This window comes from Tursiops truncatus, chromosome 14 (assembly GCF_011762595.2).
Source record: "Tursiops truncatus isolate mTurTru1 chromosome 14, mTurTru1.mat.Y, whole genome shotgun sequence".
NCBI lineage: Eukaryota > Metazoa > Chordata > Mammalia > Artiodactyla > Delphinidae > Tursiops > Tursiops truncatus.
Genome location: NC_047047.1, coordinates 31,521,257 through 31,542,099, shown reverse-complemented (window position 1 = coordinate 31,542,099; position 20,843 = coordinate 31,521,257). Strand labels below are relative to the sequence as shown.

The 20,843-nt window shown below is 37.7% G+C and overlaps 1 protein-coding gene across 4 annotated transcripts in view; it reads left to right on the top strand.

Annotated features, from left to right (window-relative positions):
- Positions 1 to 182: 182 nt before the first annotated feature.
- The window catches only part of APLF (aprataxin and PNKP like factor), an 82,021-nt gene continuing 61,360 nt past the window's right edge, over positions 183 to 20,843 (top strand). For 2 of the 4 annotated variants that reach the window (XM_073791298.1, XM_019943189.3), the window contains exons 1-2: positions 183 to 467; positions 15,269 to 15,340. In XM_073791298.1, the coding sequence (XP_073647399.1) occupies positions 15,297 to 15,340 (44 nt within the window). In that variant the 5' untranslated portion in view covers positions 183 to 467; positions 15,269 to 15,296. Of the gene's footprint in view, positions 468 to 9,578; positions 9,696 to 15,268; positions 15,341 to 20,843 lie in introns of those variants that run through there. The other 2 variants (XM_019943188.2, XM_073791297.1) reach the window with 1 other exon arrangement.

The following is a 20,843-nucleotide window of genomic DNA, read 5'->3' as shown; positions in this document are numbered from 1 at the left end:
GTTTTCCCAGGGCGTCTCAGCTCGGCAAGCGAGGAGAAGTGGAGGCGCCACGGACTACAAGGACCGGTGTCCTCCGAGACAGGTGGGCGGTGAGAAGGGCTGGGGGGGTTTAACCGGGGCTTTTAAACAATAGTTTGGAGGCGGCGTGAAGGGGGAAATCCCTGAGCTAGTCACTGGTCTGAGTGGAGGGGCGGGACTCCGTACCCGCGCTGGGGCCCCAGCTCCGCGCGGCCTGGTCACACTCAGGGGCAGTCTTTGCTCCACCTCCCCCTGTGTTTTCCGGGGGCCTGCGTAGGCCCGGCGCCCGTCCATGGAAGGCGGAAACGGCTGCGGGGTCCGGCTCCTCGCGAAGGGGTCTAATCCTCGCGGCCATGTCCCGGGTCTTCGAGCTGCAGCCGCAGGACGGCGGTCCCCGGGTGGCCCTGGCGCCGGGGGAGACGGTGGTCGGCCGCGGGCCGCTGCTGGGAGTAAGTGTGGCGGAGGCTCGGCGGCCCCGGAGAGCCGCGAGATCCTGGCCGGCTCTTGAGGCCCTACTCGGGGTCCTGCGCCTATTCCCCACGGCGCCGGCCTGGCCTATGTGTATTTTAGAAGTTTGGGGGCAGCACGTTTTTCAGTCAACTTGACTTGGGTTATCATCATTATAATCTTACCCGGGGGTCGGCAAACTGTGGCTCTGGCTCCAAATCCAGCCTGCTTTTGTTTGGACCCACATACTAAGAATGATTCTCAAATTTTAAACTGTAAAACGTAAACAAAAAATCCATGTTAAGCTTTTCAGGGAGAATAATTGCTCTGAGGGTTGGGGATATTGCCTCTTGGCTTGGTAAGCCACAGTGTTTACAGTAGTTTCTGGCCCTTTACAGAAAAGGCTTGCCAACCTCTGATATTAGCTTTTCTAGAATAATTTCTTTTAAGCTTTGGCTCCTTTGGTGGTACTGTGTCGGCTTTACTTTTATTGTAGTAGCCTTTTTCAGCAACAGTGGCTCACCCTTCTGTAGTGTGTAGTATTCCAGGCATTGATCTAAGGACTTTACCTATACCAACTTCTTAATCCTTTCCAAACCCTATGAATTAGGTGCTCTTATTATCTTCATTGTTCAGATGAGAAAATTGAGCTATGGATTGGTTATTTAAAGGGCACACACAGCTTTTGGACGCAGAGTGCCATTGGGCTACGTATTCTTCCTCTGGGATGTTTAGGAGTTAGAAAACTTGCCTGTACCATTCTGGAATTTTGTAGATCTCATCCTAAATACATATATATTGTTTTCTCAACATTCAGCATGTCTTGTTTAGCGCCTGCTTTGCGCAGCATGTCGTGCAGACCCTAGCACTGCGGGGCACACAGGGATGAATGGGTCCTTGCCCTCCAGTTTTCTCTTGGACTGTCCCGACACACCTGTGTCAGTGAGCCAATACCAGGGAGTAAGGAGTGTTGTCTGTTACCCTGGTTAACCTCCAGTGTCTAAATAGAACCATAGGTATTAGCCTTAGGACTCCTCTCCAAGCAGGAAAAGGAGTGGTGGTTCAAGGTGGTGATGGGGAAGTCAGTTCTAAAGGGGTGTGAGTGTATGTGTGCGTACATATATGTGTATGTGGTAAGATTTTTGAGAAAGTTCCAAGTTCACTTGCTGGTTTGTTTGTAGGGTTTTTTGTTTTTACTTAAATGTTTGTTATTTTTCTTCAAAGTTTATTAACCTATACAAACGTTTGGTGGAACTGTCTGGAGGTTTCCTCCCTCCCTTCCTCCCTTCTTTCCGTCCTTCCTTTCTTCCTTCCTTCCCCTTTTCGTCCCTCCTCCCCTCCCTCCCCCTATTTTTCTGTCTCTCTCACTTTATCTCAGTTAGAAACAGAGTATGTGCTTCATCTAGAAATGTTATGTCTGATTACTAATGAGTTTTAATTTCCTTAACATACTGTATCACTAACACCGAGTGCTGAGGATCCGGTTAAATGATGGATGAATTTTAGGCCTCTGTTTTATAAACTTGACATCGGGTCACAGACCGATTCATTATTTGTAGCTTGATCTTTGTGTTATAGGCTTGCTAATGCGAGAGGAGCCTATTCGGTTTCTCTCTTTTTTTTTTTTTTCTTTTTTTTTGCTGTACGCGGGGCCTTTCACTGTTGCGGCCTCTCCCGTTGCGGAGCACAGGCTCCGGACGCGTAGGCCCAGCGGCCATGGCTCACGGGCCCAGCCGCGGACCGGGGCACGAACCCGTGTTCCCTGTGTCGGCAGGCGGACTCTCAACCACTGCGCCACCAGGGAAGCCCGGTTTCTCTTTTTAAAAATGGTAAGGAATAGAAAGTCAATTATCTGGTCAGGATTTAGCTTTTCCTTTTTGAATAGTCATTCAGTGATGAGATTTAAGTTGCCAAGGCAGGTTATTAGAAGTGGTTACGAACGATACTAGATGTGTGGAAGGAAAACCTTGAAAAACAAATTACCTTGTGGTTCTCAAGATTTTGGAGCTGACAGACAGGTGTTTCTTCTCTGCAGTGGTTTAAACTCCACCTGAGGGCTGCTGTTTCAAACAACAGCAATTCCAGTGAGTTGGTTGGTTTGTTTTGTTTGTAGTGTGTGAGAGAGCAGACTTAGTAAACTCAGGGAGTTTACTGTAAATTCATATCTATCTGAAGTGATTAGTAATAATCAGGATGATTTTTGAACTCTCTTAACTAGCCATGTTTTTTGGAGACAAGTTTCACGAACCTTCATGGCCACAACCTTTAGGTTTATAATTCCAATGTGTAAAGCATTCTTTGTGGTAAAACAGTTTGACCGTGGGAATGCCTTCGTATCTTTACAGTGGCAGGAAAACCCTTATAGAGAACACTTGTAGACAACAGAGCACAGTGAAATTTCATTTTCTTGTTCCCTTTGCTTTAGTGTAAGTCATCAGGGAACCCAAGGTCTTTATTTAACTAAGTTGTAATTCTGTTTCCTGATCACCATTTAAAAGGTTTTACAGCAGGATGAATCTCCAGGGAGTTTTCCTAGGTGAAAACAAACAATTCCAAAGGTCACATATTGTATGATTTAATTTACATACTGTTATTGAAATGACAAAATTATAAAGATGGGGACCAGCTTAGTGGTTCACAGGGCTTAACGAAGAGGTGAGGGGAGCAGGAGGGAATTGGGTATGCCTGTAAAACAACAATGAGGGATTTGTTTTGTGTCTTGACTGTGTCAATATCGATATCTGGTTGTGATACTGTACTGTAGTTTTGCAAGATGTTACTGCTGGGGGAAACAGTAAACAGTACAAGAGATCTTTCTGTAATGTAGCTTTTAACCATGAATCTACAACTATCTTAAGTAAAAAAATTAGTTAAAAAAAAGATTTTACAGCATCTCAAACAACAGAATACCATTAGGCCCAATTATTTGCTTTACGGTTTTTCTTGAATTAAATCCGATTTTGCTCTTAAATGAAAACTGCCCTTTCTGATTTCAAAGTTTCCTTATTCTGTTTTGATAGCAGGGATTATAGGAACCATTCCTTTATGATCTATTTTCCTCCAAGGAAATAGGACAGCACCTGGTATCTAGTGCGATTTCCTAAAGGCAGATGTGATTGAAGCTACTGCTCTAATTAAAAAGAGAAAGGGCCCCCAGGTGGGGATGGAGTTAGTCCTGGGCTCTAGTGCAGACTCTTCACCAGGCATCAGTTCACCACTTCTAAGACTGTTGTAAGTGTCCCACAAAGTTTATACAAAGTAAGCACTCCCAGGCCTGGCAACTCTGCACTGTTCCTACTTGTTGCCAGACTTCACCTGCTGCAGCTGTCTGGTCTGACAAGGTTTGTCCCTAGGGACGTGCCAAGCACTCCTACTTTGCCCTGCCCTCAGTTATCAAGCCTAGTACAATTCCTGACGTATGGTAGGCCTTCAACACATGATCTCTTCCTTTTCTGCATCTCAGCCTCACTCTTCCAACCCTCATAAAGAGCCTACTTGCAACTTAGGTGTAAAAAGGAGAGCGTAGAGTTTTAAAGTGAATATAAATATAGTAACGAGGCAGTGCTACCAACTGCTAAAGCTTAAGGAGCAACATTCATGGTGGATTGTGTTAGCATTTTTTCTATTTTATTGACTAATTAGTAAATTCAGAAAATAGCTAATGAATATATACTATAGTTAGATGGGAGGAATGAAGGAGAAATAAGTCCTTGCTCTCAGGAAACTTACAGTTAGTAGGTATGAGAGACATAGAAGCAAGTAACTAGAAAGGGGAGCTAGGCAGGCACCTCCAGTGAGTGAAGTGGGAGAGAGTAAGAAAAAGTAACACAGGGACACACTGATAGATGACAGCGGTGTCGTAAATGACAACTGCCTCAGTGTTGAGGCCACAAGGAGAGGACTGTGTAATGCAGTTTCTGCTACTCACCCCCATTCCTACCTAGTAAGTGTCATATCATTTTTCTCAAAAGTAGTAAGAAATCTAGATTTTTAGATATAACCTCTGATTTTTAAAAGGTCACATTAAAAGTTTTGTTTCAATACCTTGAGCCAAACAGAAGGATGTAACGTGATACAGAGAGGTGTAGGAATGAACCCACAATTAAGATGAGGGCTCAGAGAAGGCTTCGTGAACTCACTGACATATTGAGCTGACTTTAAATGTTAGAACAGTTAGAATTTTGATAGGTCGACAGTAGATAGGAAGGGAAGGGCCCTTAAGGCTAAATGAATGATTTAAGGCTCTAAGGTTGGAAAGGGTAAGGCACGTTGGATAATTGGATAAGCGTTGAGTAGACTTGTGGGATGATCACATTACATCAGTGATTCTGTTTAATTTTTACAGACATTGCTTTTACAACATGTACTAGTTTTCTTTCTTTTTTAAAAATAGGCTTCTTATTTTTCTTAAAAATAAAACCTCCCCTATCAACATCCCCGACCACAGTGGTATATTTGATGAACCTGTATTGGCATGTCATTATCACCCAAAGCCCACAGTTTACACTAGGGTTCACTCTTGGTGTACATTCTATAGGTTTTGACAACTGTGTAATGACATGTATCCACCATTGTAGTGTTACAGAGTACTGCCCTAAAAATCTCACTGTTCTGTCTGTTCATCTTCCCTCTCCCCTGCAAGCCCTAGCAACTACTGAACTTTTTAACCACATCTGCATAGTTTTACCTTTTCCAGAGTATCGTATAGTTGGAATCATACAGTATGTATATGTAGACTTTTTTTCAGATTGGCTTCTTTTCATTCATAGTATGTATTTAAGGTTCTTCCATGTCTTTTCCTGTTTTTTTTAGTGATGAGTAATATTCCACAGTCTGGATGTTCCACAGTTTATCCATGTGTCTACTGAAGGATATCTAGGTTACTTGCACATTTTGGCAATTATGAATAAAGCTGTTATAAACATCCATGTGCAGGATTTTGTTTGAACATAAGTTTTCAGTTCTTTTGGGTAAATAATAAGGAGTACAATTGCTGGATAGTATGGCGAGAGTGTGTTCAGTGTTGTAAGAAACTGCCAACTGTCTTCCAAAGTGGCTGTACCATTTTTCATTCCCACTGTCAGTGGATGAGAGTTCCTGTTCTTCCACATCCTTGTCGGCATTTGGTGTTGTCAGTGTTTTAGATTTTGGCCATTCTAATAGGTGTGCAGTAAATTGCTTTTCATATGTATTTTCCAATTTAACTCTTTAAATTGTCATCTCCCGGGTACCACTCAATGTGAATACGAGAAACCAGATTTGAAAACCACTTTTAGACACACTAAGTGGAATGCTTGGCACAGAATAGGTCTTTAAGAAATGTCTGCTGGCCTGAACTAAATGTATTTAGAAAGCTTCATTTACCAAAGTCCCAAGTGGGGATTTAGACCCAGTTTTATCTTACTAAGCTTTGCTTGTATTTTTACTCACTATGTTGCCTCTGTCATAATATATTAAAGTTGAGGATGATGTTCTCACATTTGTATAGCATTCACTGTGCAAGCAGAATTGCAAGCCAAACTGATTGAGTGAGTTGAAATTTCAGTGGCAGTGAGTCAGCACAGTTTCATCATATTGGCTAACAATTCGGCAACCTTAAAGTAGGAGCTCAGAAAGTATTGGATTTTACTTTTAAAAGTCTAAATGATCCATATTTCATTAGTATTGTGGATTACATGGGTGTTTGTGAGGTAGTCTGATAACCTACCTCTTATTTACATCATTATTCATGTGAGAAAGTATATTCACAAGTTTCAAAGACCACATCCAGTATATTAATAACCTTATAAAGAGAGATCATGCATAAATTGGAGTCTGCCTAGAGAGCCTCTGGTCAAAATCAAGTCCACTTCCTCAAACTTGTCTTTTCTTAGTATCAGAAATTGCACTTTGATACATTCCACGTGGGATGATATTAAACAGCTTGTGTCAACTAGCTTTTGCTCTGTTCAGAAATAAGGTCTACTTATCATCTAATATGATGGCAGCCTTAGTGTTGATGTCTGACCTCTGGAGTGTGGGCTGGACCCAATACTGGGGATCACTCTAGGTAAGAAAAGTTTATGGTTTGTCAACTGGTTTACAGTAACCAGTCTCTCTTCAATTCAGGTCTTAATTTTATTTTTATCTTTTTTATTTTTTTAAACATCTTTATTAGAGTATAATTGCTTTACAATGGTGTGTCAGTTTCTGCTTTATAACAGAGTGAATCAGTTATACATATACATATGTCCCCATATCTCTTACCTCTTGCATCTCCCTCTCTCCCACCCTCCCTATCCCACCCCTCTAGGTGGTCACAAAGCACCGAGCTGATCTCCCTGTGCTATGCGGCTGCTTCCCACTAGCTGTTTTACATTTGGTAGTGTATATATGTCCATGCCATTCTCTCACTTTGTCACAGCTTACCTTTCCCCCTCCCTGTATCCTCAAGTCCATTCTCTAGTAGATCTGCATCTTTATTCCCGTCTTGCCCTTAGGTTCTCCTGTCCATTTTCTTTTTTTTTTTTTTTTTTAGATTCCATATATATGTGTTAGCATATGGTATTTGTTTTTCTCTTTCTGACTTACTTCACTCTGTATGACAGACTCTAGGTCCATCCACCTCACTACAAATAACTCAGTTTCGTTCCTTTTTATGGCTGAGTAATATTCCATTGTATATATGTGCCACATCTTCTTTATCCATTCATGTGTTGATGGACACTTAGGTTGTTTCCATGTCCTGGCTATTGTAAATAGAGCTGCAATGAACATTGTGGTACATGACTCTTTTTGAATTATGGTTTTCTCAGGGTATATGCCCAGTAATGGGATTGCTGGGTCATATGGTAGTTCTATTTTTAGTTTTTTAAGGAACCTCCATACTGTTCTCCATAGTGGCTGTATCAATTTACATTCCCACCAACAGTGCAAGAGGGTTCCCTTTTCTCCACACCCTCTCCAGCATTTATTGTTTGTAGATTTTTTGATGATGGCCATTCTGACCGGTGTGAGATGATATCTCATTGTAGTTTTGATTTGCATTTCTCTAATGATTAATGATGTTGAGCATTCTTTCATGTGTTTGTTGGCAATCTGTATATCTTCTTTGAAGAAATGTCTGTTTAGGTCTTCTGCCCATTTTTGGTTTGGGTTGTTTGTTTTTTTTGATATTGAGCTGCGTTGAGTTGCTTGTATGTTTTGGAGATTAATCCTTTGTCAGTTGCTTCATTTGCAAATATTTTCTCCCATTCTGAGGGTTGTCTTTTCATCTTGTTTATGGTTTCCTTTGCTGTGCAAAAGCTTTTAAGTTTCATTAGGTCCCATTTGTTTATTTTCGCATTTATTTCCATTCCTCTAGGAGGTGGGTCAAAAAGGATCTTGCTGTGATTTTCAGGTCTTAATTTTAGATTTTGCTTACTTGCCCCACAATATAAGTTTGGGGAAAGAATTTTATGGAAATTATGCCTAAAATAGATCCCATGCTTCTTTAGGTTTAGGCATTTTCTCATAATACAGGCTTAAATCCCATAGCAGATGATTTTCTGTTTTTCTCTACTATGAAAGTTTGAATTTGTCTGTCGTTGATAGAGCAAACCAGATAATCTTATGTGATAGCACTGTAAATTATAAAGTATTGTACAAGAAAATTGTTATTATCTTAGCCTGTGGTTTGTTATGTAGCTTATTCTGAAAAAAACAAATTTTTCCTCTTCTCTGTTTTTCCATTTATAGGAACCAGGCTAAATGGGAACACTGAATTCTGAGATATATTATTCCTGTCTGTGATATTCAGAAATTTCTCTAGGAAGACATTGTCAGAAAAATTAACTGATGTTGGTTTTTCAGTAAATATTATATATGGACAAAAATGAAATGAAAGGTCCAGTAGCTTTTCTACTTTTACTTTATTCAGGTTTGTTTTTTACTTTTAGGATGTTGGACATAATAAACAAATAGGTCAGAGACCTTGGTTCAAAATATCTAAACATTTCTGCTGATAGTGTAAGAAAATCTTCATTTTGTCTGACTTCAGTAAATGCCAAAAATAAATATTTGGCAAACAAATCACAAACAGTTCTTTTATGTTTTCATGTCTTTTCTTCTACCACAAGCTCCATGTCTTAAAAATGGAGAAAACTTGTACATGTGTCATAATACATGAAATATCCAATTCAAAACCAGAAAATCAAAGATAAGGGAGCCACATTGTATTAATACAAAAGTCATATAAAAACAGAGATCCCGGGCTTCCCTGGTGGCGCAGTGGTTGAGAGTCCGCCTGCCGATGCAGGGGACACAGGTTCGTGCCCCGGTCCGGGAAGATCCCACGTGCCGTGGAGCGGCTGGGCCAGTGAGCCATGGCCGCTGGGCCTGCGCGTCCGGAGCCTGTGCTCCGCAATGGGAGAGGCCACAGCAGTGAGAGGCCCGCGTACCGCAAAAAAAAAACACCAGAGATCCCTGTCCCCATTCAAGACACAGTCTGAAGAATTCAAGTAAAAAAGGGTTTTTTCTATAGTGTCTGAAGAAAAATTACTGTCATTTTAGCTGTTGCTAACAAGAGATAGGAGTGATTTCAGTATAATTCTTCAGTCTGTATATCCTTCAGAATTTCTTTTCTAAGCTCCTGCTGTATGCTGTGCAATTCTTTTAATATTAAATGTTCTTGTATTTGAATGCTTAATTTAGTTAGCTTCTCTGTTTTCTAATACTCCTTCTCTCACTGGCTGAGCATAAACGTATTTGCTATTGGTGTCCAGTATCAATAATAACAGTTGTTAGAGTAGTGTGTGTTAATCGTAATTGCTTCGGCTGCAAGTAACAGAAATGTGACAAACGGCAGCTTAATCAAATTAATTTTTCTTCTGTAACAGAATCTTGGGCAGTCGGTGCAGGGCTGGTGCAGCTGCTCAAGGAACAGGCTTTTCTGTGCTTCTCCTTGGTCATCCTTTGCGTATGGCTTTCGCATCTGTACTCATAAGATGGCTGCTGTACCTTGAGGTGTTACACATAAGCTGGAAGAAAAAGAGAAAGGCAGAGGGAAAAAGGTGCAGGCCAGTTGAGCCTGTTCCTTTTTATCAGGAAGACACTAATCTTCCCAGAAGCTCCACTATATTTTGAAATGTAGTCTTATTGTTTTGTTAGGTATGGTGAGGCCAACGGACCAGGAGATGATTATTGTTGAAAAACTAATACTCATAGCTCCGGAGAGAAGTAAGGACACACCATGCCACACAGGGCCACACAAGGTTGGTGGAAGGCAGAGAGAGCTAGGGGAACTGCAGGAAAGCCTTTATTGTGGTTCTCTTTGGAGTGAATGGGCAAGGCAGTGTAAACAGAGGATGATCTAGTTTGAATAATCTTATGGGGCTCTGGGCTTTAGGGCCCACCCCTAGTTGTCTGATGCCTAGTCCTAGGGTGGTTAGGGCAGTGTAAGAACTAGGTAAAGCCATCATTGGGGGTGTGGCTTTGGATGGATTTGTTTGCATATGAAAGGTGCACTTGCGGTGAGTCATTTACTGTTTCTTAGAATCAGTAACCCTGGGAGGGGTAGCCTTTCCCTAGTCAGCAAAGTCTTAGCTATCAAAGCATCAGATACAGAAACTATAAAGCATGGTTAATACACACTCTTCCTTATGTGCTTGGCTAGAATTGTGTCTCGGCCATCCATAGCTATGAGGAATTCTGGGCATTTGGATGTTTTTAACTGGGTACATTGTTACCCTAAACAAAATTGAAGTAATAGTAGTATGAAAGAAGAAATGAATAGATATTGATTAAGCAACTAGTAGCATCTGGTACACAGTGTCATGTGTGAAGAATTAGCATCTAAAAAGTATAGGTGTAGTTTAAATCATGACTTACAAATTCACGTGCCTGCAGAGGCCAGGTATGCAATAAAGAGTGAAGCCGGCTAAGTGGAAGATTATAGGGAGTGCTGGGCACTCTGGGGAGGTGGAGGGTACATACACTCTTCAAAGTAAAAATTAAAAAAGATACTGAGTGACTTGTGGTGTGTTGGCTACCAGTTTGTGGTGCTTAGTCTAAATCAAAGGAATATTTTAAAACAGCATGTAGAAATGTAGAAAATAGAAAGAGCATGTAGAAAATAGAGGGTTATTAATTTCACTGGAACAGGTGTAAATTAAATCACACTTCAGTTATGTTATTTAGCAGTTGTGTACACTACATTTTCCATTACCTGATGATAACCCTTTTAGTACCAACCAAAAATGTACCAACATTTTTGAAATTTTAACTATTTTTGCCTCAACTTTTCATTTCGAAAGATTGCAGACCTGCAGAAAAGTTGAAAGACTAGTACAACTAACACCTATGTATCCTTAACTTAGGTTAGTTAATGGTTAACATTTTGTCCCATTTACTTTTTCTTTATCTCTCATATGTATAAATATATATATATATATATATATATATATATATATATATATACACATTTTTTTTTCCTCTTTCTCCTGAACTCATTTGAAAGTACATTGCATGGCACTTCATCCCCAAATATGCCAACATGTATCACCTAAAAACAAGGACATTTCTATATACATTATATATGTAAGTTATATAAATTATACTCGAGAAATTTGTAATGGTGCAGTAAATTTTAATATTCCATATTCAGTTTTACCCAACTTTCAAATAATGTCCTTTTCAGCATTAAAAAAATTTAGGATCCAATCAAATATATATTATCTTCTTTAATCTAGAGCTGTCTTTCATGGCATTAATGCTTTTAGCAGTCCAGGCCAGTTGTTTCATAGAATGCCCAGAATTTTGATTTGTCTGATTGTTTCCACATAATTAGATTCAGGTTAAACACTTTGGGCAAGAACATTCCATCGGTGATATGAACTTAGAGCAGCATGTCAGGAGGCCCAGGTCTCTCTCTCTTTGTCCTGTTGTTGTTGGTTATAAATGTGATCACTTGTGGAAGGTGGTGTCTATCAGACTTCTCCAGAGACGATGCTATTCTTTTTGTGAGTAATCTGAGTGATGCTTTGAGACTTCAGGAGTATTCTGCTTCCCATCAAGCTTTCACCTGAAAATTAACATCCATCGTTACTTTACTGAGTCAATTAATGTTAGTAGTTACAAAATTGTGATTTCCTCATTCCATCATTTCTTCTATGTTAGCTGTCATTCTTTTATAAAGAAAGGCTTTTTCTCCCAGCCCTGACCCCAGCCCCTTTCTTGAGTTCAGTATGAACTCATAGATTATTTTGTATTGAGTGTGTTATATTCCATTATTGTTATTATTCATATTGATGCCCAAATTATTTTCAATTTTGCTGGATCTCTGAACTCTTGGATGTGGGATGCATTTTCAGCCTTTCCCACTCAAGGGGTGACGTTTTTGTGGTTCTCGCTCCCATCTTCTCTCTTCCTCCGAACTGCCACTTAAATTCTGTTCCAGCATCGATCCTGAAGCTTCATCCGCATTTGGCATTTCTTTCCCCTCTTACATGTAAATTAAAGTTAGTGGTAACCTGTCTCCTAGTTGTGCTTTAGATGTGGAAAATAGGTGGTTTTATTTGCTGTATTTGTTGATCTCTGATTTTTTTGGAGAATGTGTGGTGTGATTAGAAGTTAGGTGGCTACAATTATTTGGTAGGACACTGGAATTCCTCTATTTTAACTACTTCTATGGTTTTCTAAGATGCGAAATGTCTGACTTTCAAATGAAGTTTTTGTTTAAACCTGATGACTCTTGGTAATCAGTAAGTTAACTCAGATAAGCCTTTAGTACCTTGAGAAGGATGTTATGCCATTCGTCCTACTCCCAGGAGTCTCTAGCCAGTGTACTCCTTTGAGTCTTTATGTTTCTTTGTTTTTCTACAGCCTTTTCCTTTCCACCTGCAGACCAACATCATTGTTAATGCACTGACTACTAAACCCTATGCACTTTATTATCTGCTGTGAATAGACAGCTGGGAATTCAGATAACTCATCTCACTAGACTTGGGTGTGATCTTAGAATAAACAGGACCACGTGAAAGCCTGAAGGCCTCTTGGAGCTTTATCTAGGGCTTGAGTTTTCTTAGAATGTCTATTTGCTTAATAAATAGCCATTCTTCCTTATTTCCAGTTGTTTAGTATGTTTTAGTTTACAGTCAAGCTGATGTTAAATCATCTAAAAATGATATTTTACATAATGATAATGAGGGAAGCAGTACAGTACCAAGAGCAAAGATGTCTTTAGAATCACAAATCCTGGTCCTGCTGCTTATTGGCTGTGTAACTTTAAGTAGTTGCTTAACTTATCTGCACTTCCATTTCTCACCTGAAAAACAAAACCTTCCACAGGTTTTGTGAAGATGAAAAAAGATGAAAAAAGATATATGTGATAAATATGGAACAGTGCCTTGGTCTTGGTAAATAATTGCCATTACAGTTAGTATGTTAATAAGAATGTATGAATATTTACTCTGCACAAGGAGCAGTGATTGCTGTTACATAAAGCAGGCCATCAGATCTTTAGGATCTGTTTGTGACCTTACCCGCTTCTCACCATCCACATCCTGAAATTCAAATAAGCTTTAATGATAATTTGTTAAATCTCTAAACTTTCCATTGAAAAAGCATAAATTATTATTTTGTAACTTACTCATTATTTAGAGGTGTGGTTTAAAAGGGACAGGTATAGCTAAATGCCTGAATGATGTTAATTTCAAAGACTCTTTAAAACACTTTTGTGGGTACTATAGAAATGCACAGCTTGTGATGAAATTACATTGTTGTAGAAACATGTGTCCACTAGAGGTCACATTATACTTTTATATTATAGCTTCCTGCAAAAATATGGTTTGAAAAAGAAAGAAACCCAAGCTGGACTATTACAGGAACCATCCTTATATGTCATGGTTTTATATTGGGCAGTTTCTTACTCTGTTGGTTAGAAAATCAATTTGTATTATTGAAGTTAACAATAAGATATTACTCTCCAAGTTATAAATAGAAACTTCTTACTCCTCACCACACAGTAATTTGCAGTTCTTGAAACTACTTCTGAATGATTACATGTAGGCATAGAGTAATATACGACTGTTTTTCTCAGGTATTTATTTTTGTTAATAAGTATGGATTTGGAGTCCTACCTGCTTGAAGAGTGACCTACACAAGCAACTTAAATTCTCTGGACTTTCAGCTTCCAAATATGTAAAATGTGAATAGCTGTGACAGTATTAGGGTGAAGCTCAATATTTAAGTGAAAGTTCTATGCAAATGATAAAGTTTGTGCAAATGGTAAAGTGGATTATTAGATAACTGCTGTTTTGGGCCCACTAAGGCATATTATGGGAAGAATATAGGAACCTCCAAATTTCTGTCCTCTCTTTTCTGATTGAATAGGCTACTAGTTTATATTTAATTGTCTGAAATAGCCATTGTGGCTAATAGTGGATATATTTTAAATAGGCTACCTTTAAGATATTTTATTTTAGAAAATGTTCTAAAAATCAACTGTAGCTGTGTGGAATATTCACTATGTGGAATTTATTCCACTGCGATGCTTCTGTTTTTATATAGTCACAGCCTTAAGTGTGGAATGAGTCGTTGGCTAAAATAATGAGTACTGATTCCTGGAAGTTTCATATTTTTGCAAGTTTTTGTAGAACCAATGGGTTTACTTGAATTTAGGCTTTGCTACAGTCTGCTTTTACTGATAATTTTGGTCCTGATGTGGATAAGGTCAGAGATGAAGTGATAGATACTAAGGTAATGAAGAGGTAGGCCGGATAATTATGGTGCTAAGTAAAATTGGTGATTAAAATGTTTTCATTACGTAAAGTCACAAATTACAAAGGTAATCTTAACTGTTCTGTTAATAGCCATGCAGGGAAGGCTTGATTGGCAATTTCAACATTGAAAGTGCAAGCAATTTTTTTTTTTTAATTGTGGAGAGGGGAGATAGAAAGTGCAGAAGTGAAGGTTGCAATTTATTTTATTATTATTATTATTTAAATATTTATTTATTTATTTGGTTGCACTAGGTCTTAGTTGTGGCAGGCGGGCTCCTTAGTTGTGGTATGTGAACTCTTAGTTGCGGCATGTATATGGGATCTAGTTCCCTGACCAGGGATCGAACCCAGGCCCCCTGCATTGGGAGCGTGGAGTCTTATCCACTGCACCACAGGGAGGTCCTCAATTTTTAAACTTTGGTGTGCAGAAGTGATTGTGAGAGTAAGTAGAACAGTGCTGGCTCAAAACAGGAAGCAAATATATAATTAAAATTTTTTTCTTCACTGTAAATACTTGGTTTTCACTGCTCCCTCTCCTACCTTCCTGTTCTCTTAACTACTGCTAATGGCCCTGAGCTCAAATGCAGGTCTGCCTGACCTGGGTCTGCTTGACACCAAAGCTTGTAGTCTTACCTTTTACATTTACCAGACTGCTGCTTTTTGAGACCTTCTGTCATTATAACATAATTTATCTTATCTGTATTTGGAATGCTTCCTGTTAAGTACATATTATATAGATTTTTTTCTCATTTTATGAATTTTATTGATAAGAATCCCTACTAAATGTCTGTCTTGAATGGAAACCATCATGAAAGGTTTTGGGATCTGTTAGTTTCCAACCTTGAGTCTCTGCTTCACTGTTTATTTTTCTGTGATTAAGGTCCCTTAATCTCTGAGTTGTTTCGTTATTTGTTCAGTGAGGACAGTCATTTCAATATACAGTTGTTGAATGAATAATAGATTTCATATCTAGCCTACTGATTTCAGAAACGTTGCTGTGGGGTTTGTTGTTATTGTTTTTTAGGCAGGTGGCTGTGTTTGAAATTTTAATTTTTTTTCTCCTGTAGATAACAGATAAGAGAGTGTCCAGAAGACATGCCATTCTTGAAGTGGTGGGTGGTCAGCTTCGAATCAAACCGGTAAATATGTTATTAATGATTTATTTTAACATTTTCTCTCTCACGTGTTTCCAGCTCCTGATTGGAGGGGCTTATTTTTAAGGTTATGAAAATAGGGAATTAATGTCGGAATATGTTTTTCTTATTGCCAGAAGATAATTGGGAGATAAAGATCTAAACTGTTTAAGCTACTTTTTTTTCCCATGGGGCAGTGCTACATTTATGTAGTTAGAATCTTAATGAAAGGTGACTACCAGTTCATGTGTACATTATGATTTTGTTCATGAGTAGGTATTACAAATAAGATTCTATAAGAAAGTCCATAACTGTGTAATGGTTGGCTTTTGGGGGATGGGTTAGCAACCAAAGTCACTTAAGTGTTATAGACTTGTTTCAATAGATTTCTGTACCTAGAGTATTTTCCAAATTGGCTTAATAGAGATGCTTAATTGGAGTCATGTCTATACTTGGATGAAAAGTATTCAGGTGTATTTTGAACTTCTGTGACTATTTAAAAGAGTATCGATAATATAAGATAAATATACTTAAAGGTGATTTTATTAATGGAAAATTCTTTCTTCAGGTTAAACTTTATCCCTTATGAAGTGGGTCAGATTTCTGTATGGGTGTTTAACAATGTTCAAACAAAGAAGACACCTTTTAGAAAACGTTCTGTACCTTGCTTGGTCTTTAATTAGATTGTGTTGATATAAGTCAACAAGTGTCTTTTGAGCACCAAACTGTGGTAGATACCAAATTAGAAGTTAGAGCAAAAATTCCACATTAGATTATAGACTTTTAAAAATAAAATTTGGGATGGTAACATTTTATTTAAACTATACCTTTGTTTATATTTATCTTTTAAATATTGTTTAGTATAATTTTATGAACTTTTATTAAGTGACCTTATACACATGGGAAAAAGGTAAGTGTTTTTACCCTTTTCTTGGTACTATTATTTTTGACAACTTAGAATGTCTAATTCTACATAGTCAGTAAGTTGTTAAATGAGAATTAGAACTCAGGTTCTTTGAACCCTCTGCAGTTTTTTTTTTTTCATCACATTTTCCAAGTCAGGATTCTTTTGCCATATTCTCTTCTTTAAAAAAAATTCTTGAAGTTGAAACTAATTGTTTCAACTTATCTTCACAAGACATTTTAGTGCCTTCAGTTGAGTAGAACTTTAGAACTGAAAGCAATCTTAGATTCAGGCTTTTGTATGTGGGAATTTGATTTGGGCCAGAGCTGGCATTGCATATAAATGGAGAAGAGAACTTTTTATCAGTAAATGGTACTGGGACAGTTTGTTGTTTGTTTGGGCAAAAAAATAAAAAAAATAATTAGACCCCTACCTCAAACCATACACAAAAATCAATTCCAGATAGATTAATGTGAAAGTCAAAACTGTAAAACTGTTAGAAGGTAACGTAGGATAAAACCTTTATGACCTTAGAGTAGGGAACGGTTTTAAAATAAGATATAAAAAGCAGAAACTGTAAAAGAAAGATTGAAAAAAAGCCAATTACATTAAAATTAAGAACCGTTGCTGATCAAAAGACACTATAATGAAAACGAAAAATACAACAGGGAGAAGATACTTGAAACACATATAATTGACAAAGGAATGATATCCAGAATTTAAAGCAAATGCTTTCAGTCAATGAGAAGAAGATAATCCAATAGAAAAACGGGCTGAAGATTTGAGTGGCACATTGCAGAAATGGAAACCTGACTGGCTAGTAAACATGAAAAGCGGGTGCTCAGCCTTCTTATTAGATGGAGAAATAAATGAAACCACAATGAGATACGATTCCACACCCAACAGATTGGCAAAAATGAAAAGTCTAACAATTTCAAGTGTTGGAGGAGCAGTAGAACAAGTGGAATAGTTATGAGCTGTGGCTGGGAGCTTAGATGGTGCAGCCACTTTGGAAAATAGCTTGACGCTATTTCCTAAAGATGAAGGCTTGTATTCCCTGCAAGCAGACCTCACGCACACACAGGTACCAATAGATATGTACCAGAGCCTGAAGAGCAAAATTGTTTATGTGATAGCAAAACACTAGAAGCAACATAAATTTCCACCAACAGTAAAATCAATAAATATATTGTGATATATTAATTTAATGAAATGTAGTACAACAGTGAAGATACATTACTGTGAAAGCTGAAAAAGCATGGATCAAAATCAGGAACATAATACTGAATGATGAAAGCAAGCATTGGAAGAATATTACAGTGTGGCTTCATTTATGTAAGATTAAAAATCCTACAAAGTAAACAATATATTCAGGGTCATAAACATAGGTGGTGAAACCATAAAGAAAATCAAGGAAGTGATAAACACAAAAATCAGGATAATTACATCTGAGGAAACTGAGAAGAGAGTGGTTAGGTAAAGACGCATTGGTAACATCAAAGGTAATGGTAATATTCTTAAACTGGGTGGTGGGTCCACACATAATATCTTACATGTATTATGTCTCTAAAAAATTATTATGGAATATTTATAACATCAAAAAAGGGTAAAGAATAGTACAGTATATTGCAGTTATTTCTGTAATGCCAAACTACCAAACATTGGAAGACATTAAAAATGATTTTTTAAGGAAATGTGCAGTTCTAGTACTAGAATTTGATTGCTCTTTTAGAAAAATATTTAATTGGGTTTTGAATTTTATTCCAAGAATTACGAAATTCACTTTATATTAGTTGAAGGAAAGCTGCTTCTTGGACTTAGTGATATACGTATGGGTTCTTTGCTTTATGTAATGCTTGATTTCTTGTCTATATTAATATAGGTTCAATAAAATACCTATCCCCTTGAAATAGATTTATTTATTTAATCAGCATCTTATTGTAGCTGCACCTTCAAGGTGCAATTTAGAGAAGTTGAGAGGAATTCTAACACTGACTTTGTTAATGGAAGTTTAAGATTAGAAATAATGAGTATGAGATGGACAGATGACTTCCAGTTTATTCATTTTATCATGTGTGCTAAATATCACTTATTCTCTGTTCTATTCAATCACAAATTATTTGATCTGCTAAAGCAAATTATATATACAACTGTAATAAAGTGTTGAGAGAGAAGTTTTAGTTTAAAAAACTTTGTAAAATTATATAAATAAATATAGCAGATATTTTGTTTTGATGATCCCTTCTGTATGCTGTATATTCCACTTTATGTTTAAGTAATTAAATGTTTTTTTGCTTTCCCTCAAATTAGAAATCTAAGTAAATAAAAAAGTAGCTTTGACAATGATAGATGAATGCAATTAGGGGAGTAACTAATTTGGACTTTTAAATTGGATGAATTTGTCTTTTTTTCCTGCTCTAATATTTCCCTTTAGAAAAGCCTCTAGCTCTTAGCAGTTCTTGGAAATAGTGCATGAGGAGATAATATTAGCTCATGGGGAGATGATGCTAGCTTTTTTGTGTGTCGTTTAAATTTGATGTACAGTCTGGTATCAGCAGGGAGAAGATGCATTCTGAAGGCAAAATGATGATGTTCTTTGTAAATGACTGTATCACCAGTGGTTAGTTATGTCATCAGGGTGAATTTATAGCTGTCAGTGCTTTTTTTCTTTTTTTTTTTGCGGTACTCGGGCCTCTCACTGTTGTGGCCTCTCCCGTTGCAGAGCACAGGCTCCGTACGTGCAGGCTCAGTGGCCGTGGCTCACGGGCCCAGCCGCTCCGCGGCATGTGGGATCTTCCCGGACCGGGGCATGCACCCATGTCCCCTGCATCGGCAGGCGGACTCTCAACCACTGTGCCACCAGGGAAGCCCTGTCAATGCTTTTATTTCATTTTAATAAAAACTTACTCTTTGGTTCTTGGATGATTGAGAGAGTAGTTCTAAACTGTGTATAAATTGCAAAAGATATGTATTTTTTGCCATTTGGTATTGATTCTCAAAATATGCAGCTTTGGGTGATTGTACCTTTTCTATTGCACAATGAAATTTCTGAGTTGTGATTGTTTTGCTTCCCATGAAATTATGGGTGCACTTGTAAAATAGCTATAAAATACTAAAATAGCTTTTCCACAACTCATTTTGTTTTTTAAAAAAATGCTTTCCAAATTAAAAAAACACAAAATAAGAGGAGCGCTTTTTTCAGTATACATCAATCTTTGTTTAATATTCAATGATAATTCCAATAGAAAGCTATAGAAAATTGATTTGTATTTTAGTTCTAGTCCTTCAGGGATGATGCATCCTTTGCACCATTTCTTTTTTTTTTTTAACGTCTTTATTGGCGTATAATTGCTTTACAATGGTGTGTTAATTTCTGCTATATAAAAAACTGAATCAGTTATACATATACATATGTCCTCATATCTCTTCCCTCTTGCATCTCCCTCCTTCCCACCCTCCCTGTCCCGCCCCTCTAGGTGGTCACAAAGCAACGAGCTGATCTCCCTGTACTATGCGGCTGCTTCCCACTAGCTATCTATTTTACGTTTGGTAGTGTATATATGTCCATGCCACACTCTCACTTCGTCCTAGCTTACCCTTCCCCCTCCCTGTATCCTCAAGTCCATTCTCTAGTAGTTCTGCATCTTTATTCCCGTCTTGCCCTTAGGTTCTTCTGACCACTTTTTTTCTTTTTTTTTTGATTCCTTATATATGTATTAGCGTATGGTATTTGTTTTTCTCTTTCTGACTTACTTCACTCTGTATGACAGATTCTAGATCCATCCATCTCACTACAGATAACTCAGTTTCGTTCCTTTTTATGGCTGAGTAATATTCCATTGTATATATGTGCCACATCTTCTTTATCCATTCATCTGTTGATGGAGACTTAAGTTGCTTCCATGTCCTGGCTATTGTAAATAGAGCTGCAGTGAACATTGTGGTACATGACTCTTTTTGAATAGAGGCAGAAAATGTTGTGTCTGTCTTCTCCTTTTTTATAAATATTGATAAATTTTTGTCATTTTATAACTTTTAAGAAACAACCTTTTGGACTTCTTGTATGTGTGGCTTTTTAGTTGGAGTGTATATTGTTTGATATAGATTTTTTTAAAAAGCTTACTCAATGAGTAATAGTTATTTAGATGTGAGTTTTAGGAGCGAACATCAGATTTCTTGGTATGTCATTTTTGCTCTTAGTTCTGGGATCTCCTGTATGAACATTTTTAGGAAAAGAAAAAGATGATCATGGACCACACAGATTGGTCCACTTTCTTTGTGGATGATTTGCTAAATGCCTAATATTTAACCACCTATCATTTAAATATTAAGTGCTTTCAGCTGAGGAAAAAATACTCAAACTGACTGTTTTCTTGACTTTGGGTTTGTGATGTGTTTTTAAAGAAACATAATCATTTTCCTTTCTTAAGTATTTTATCTTTTCTTCTCTTACAATTTTATGCCTTTGTATTGAACATCTTAGCTTTTATAAACTTAGGACTATATCATTATTTAATATTGTTTAGAGATTCATTTGAATCTTTAAAATACTCATGAATAAGAACATGGTCTTCTCTTAGCTTATAAGCAGGAAACCTCATTTAG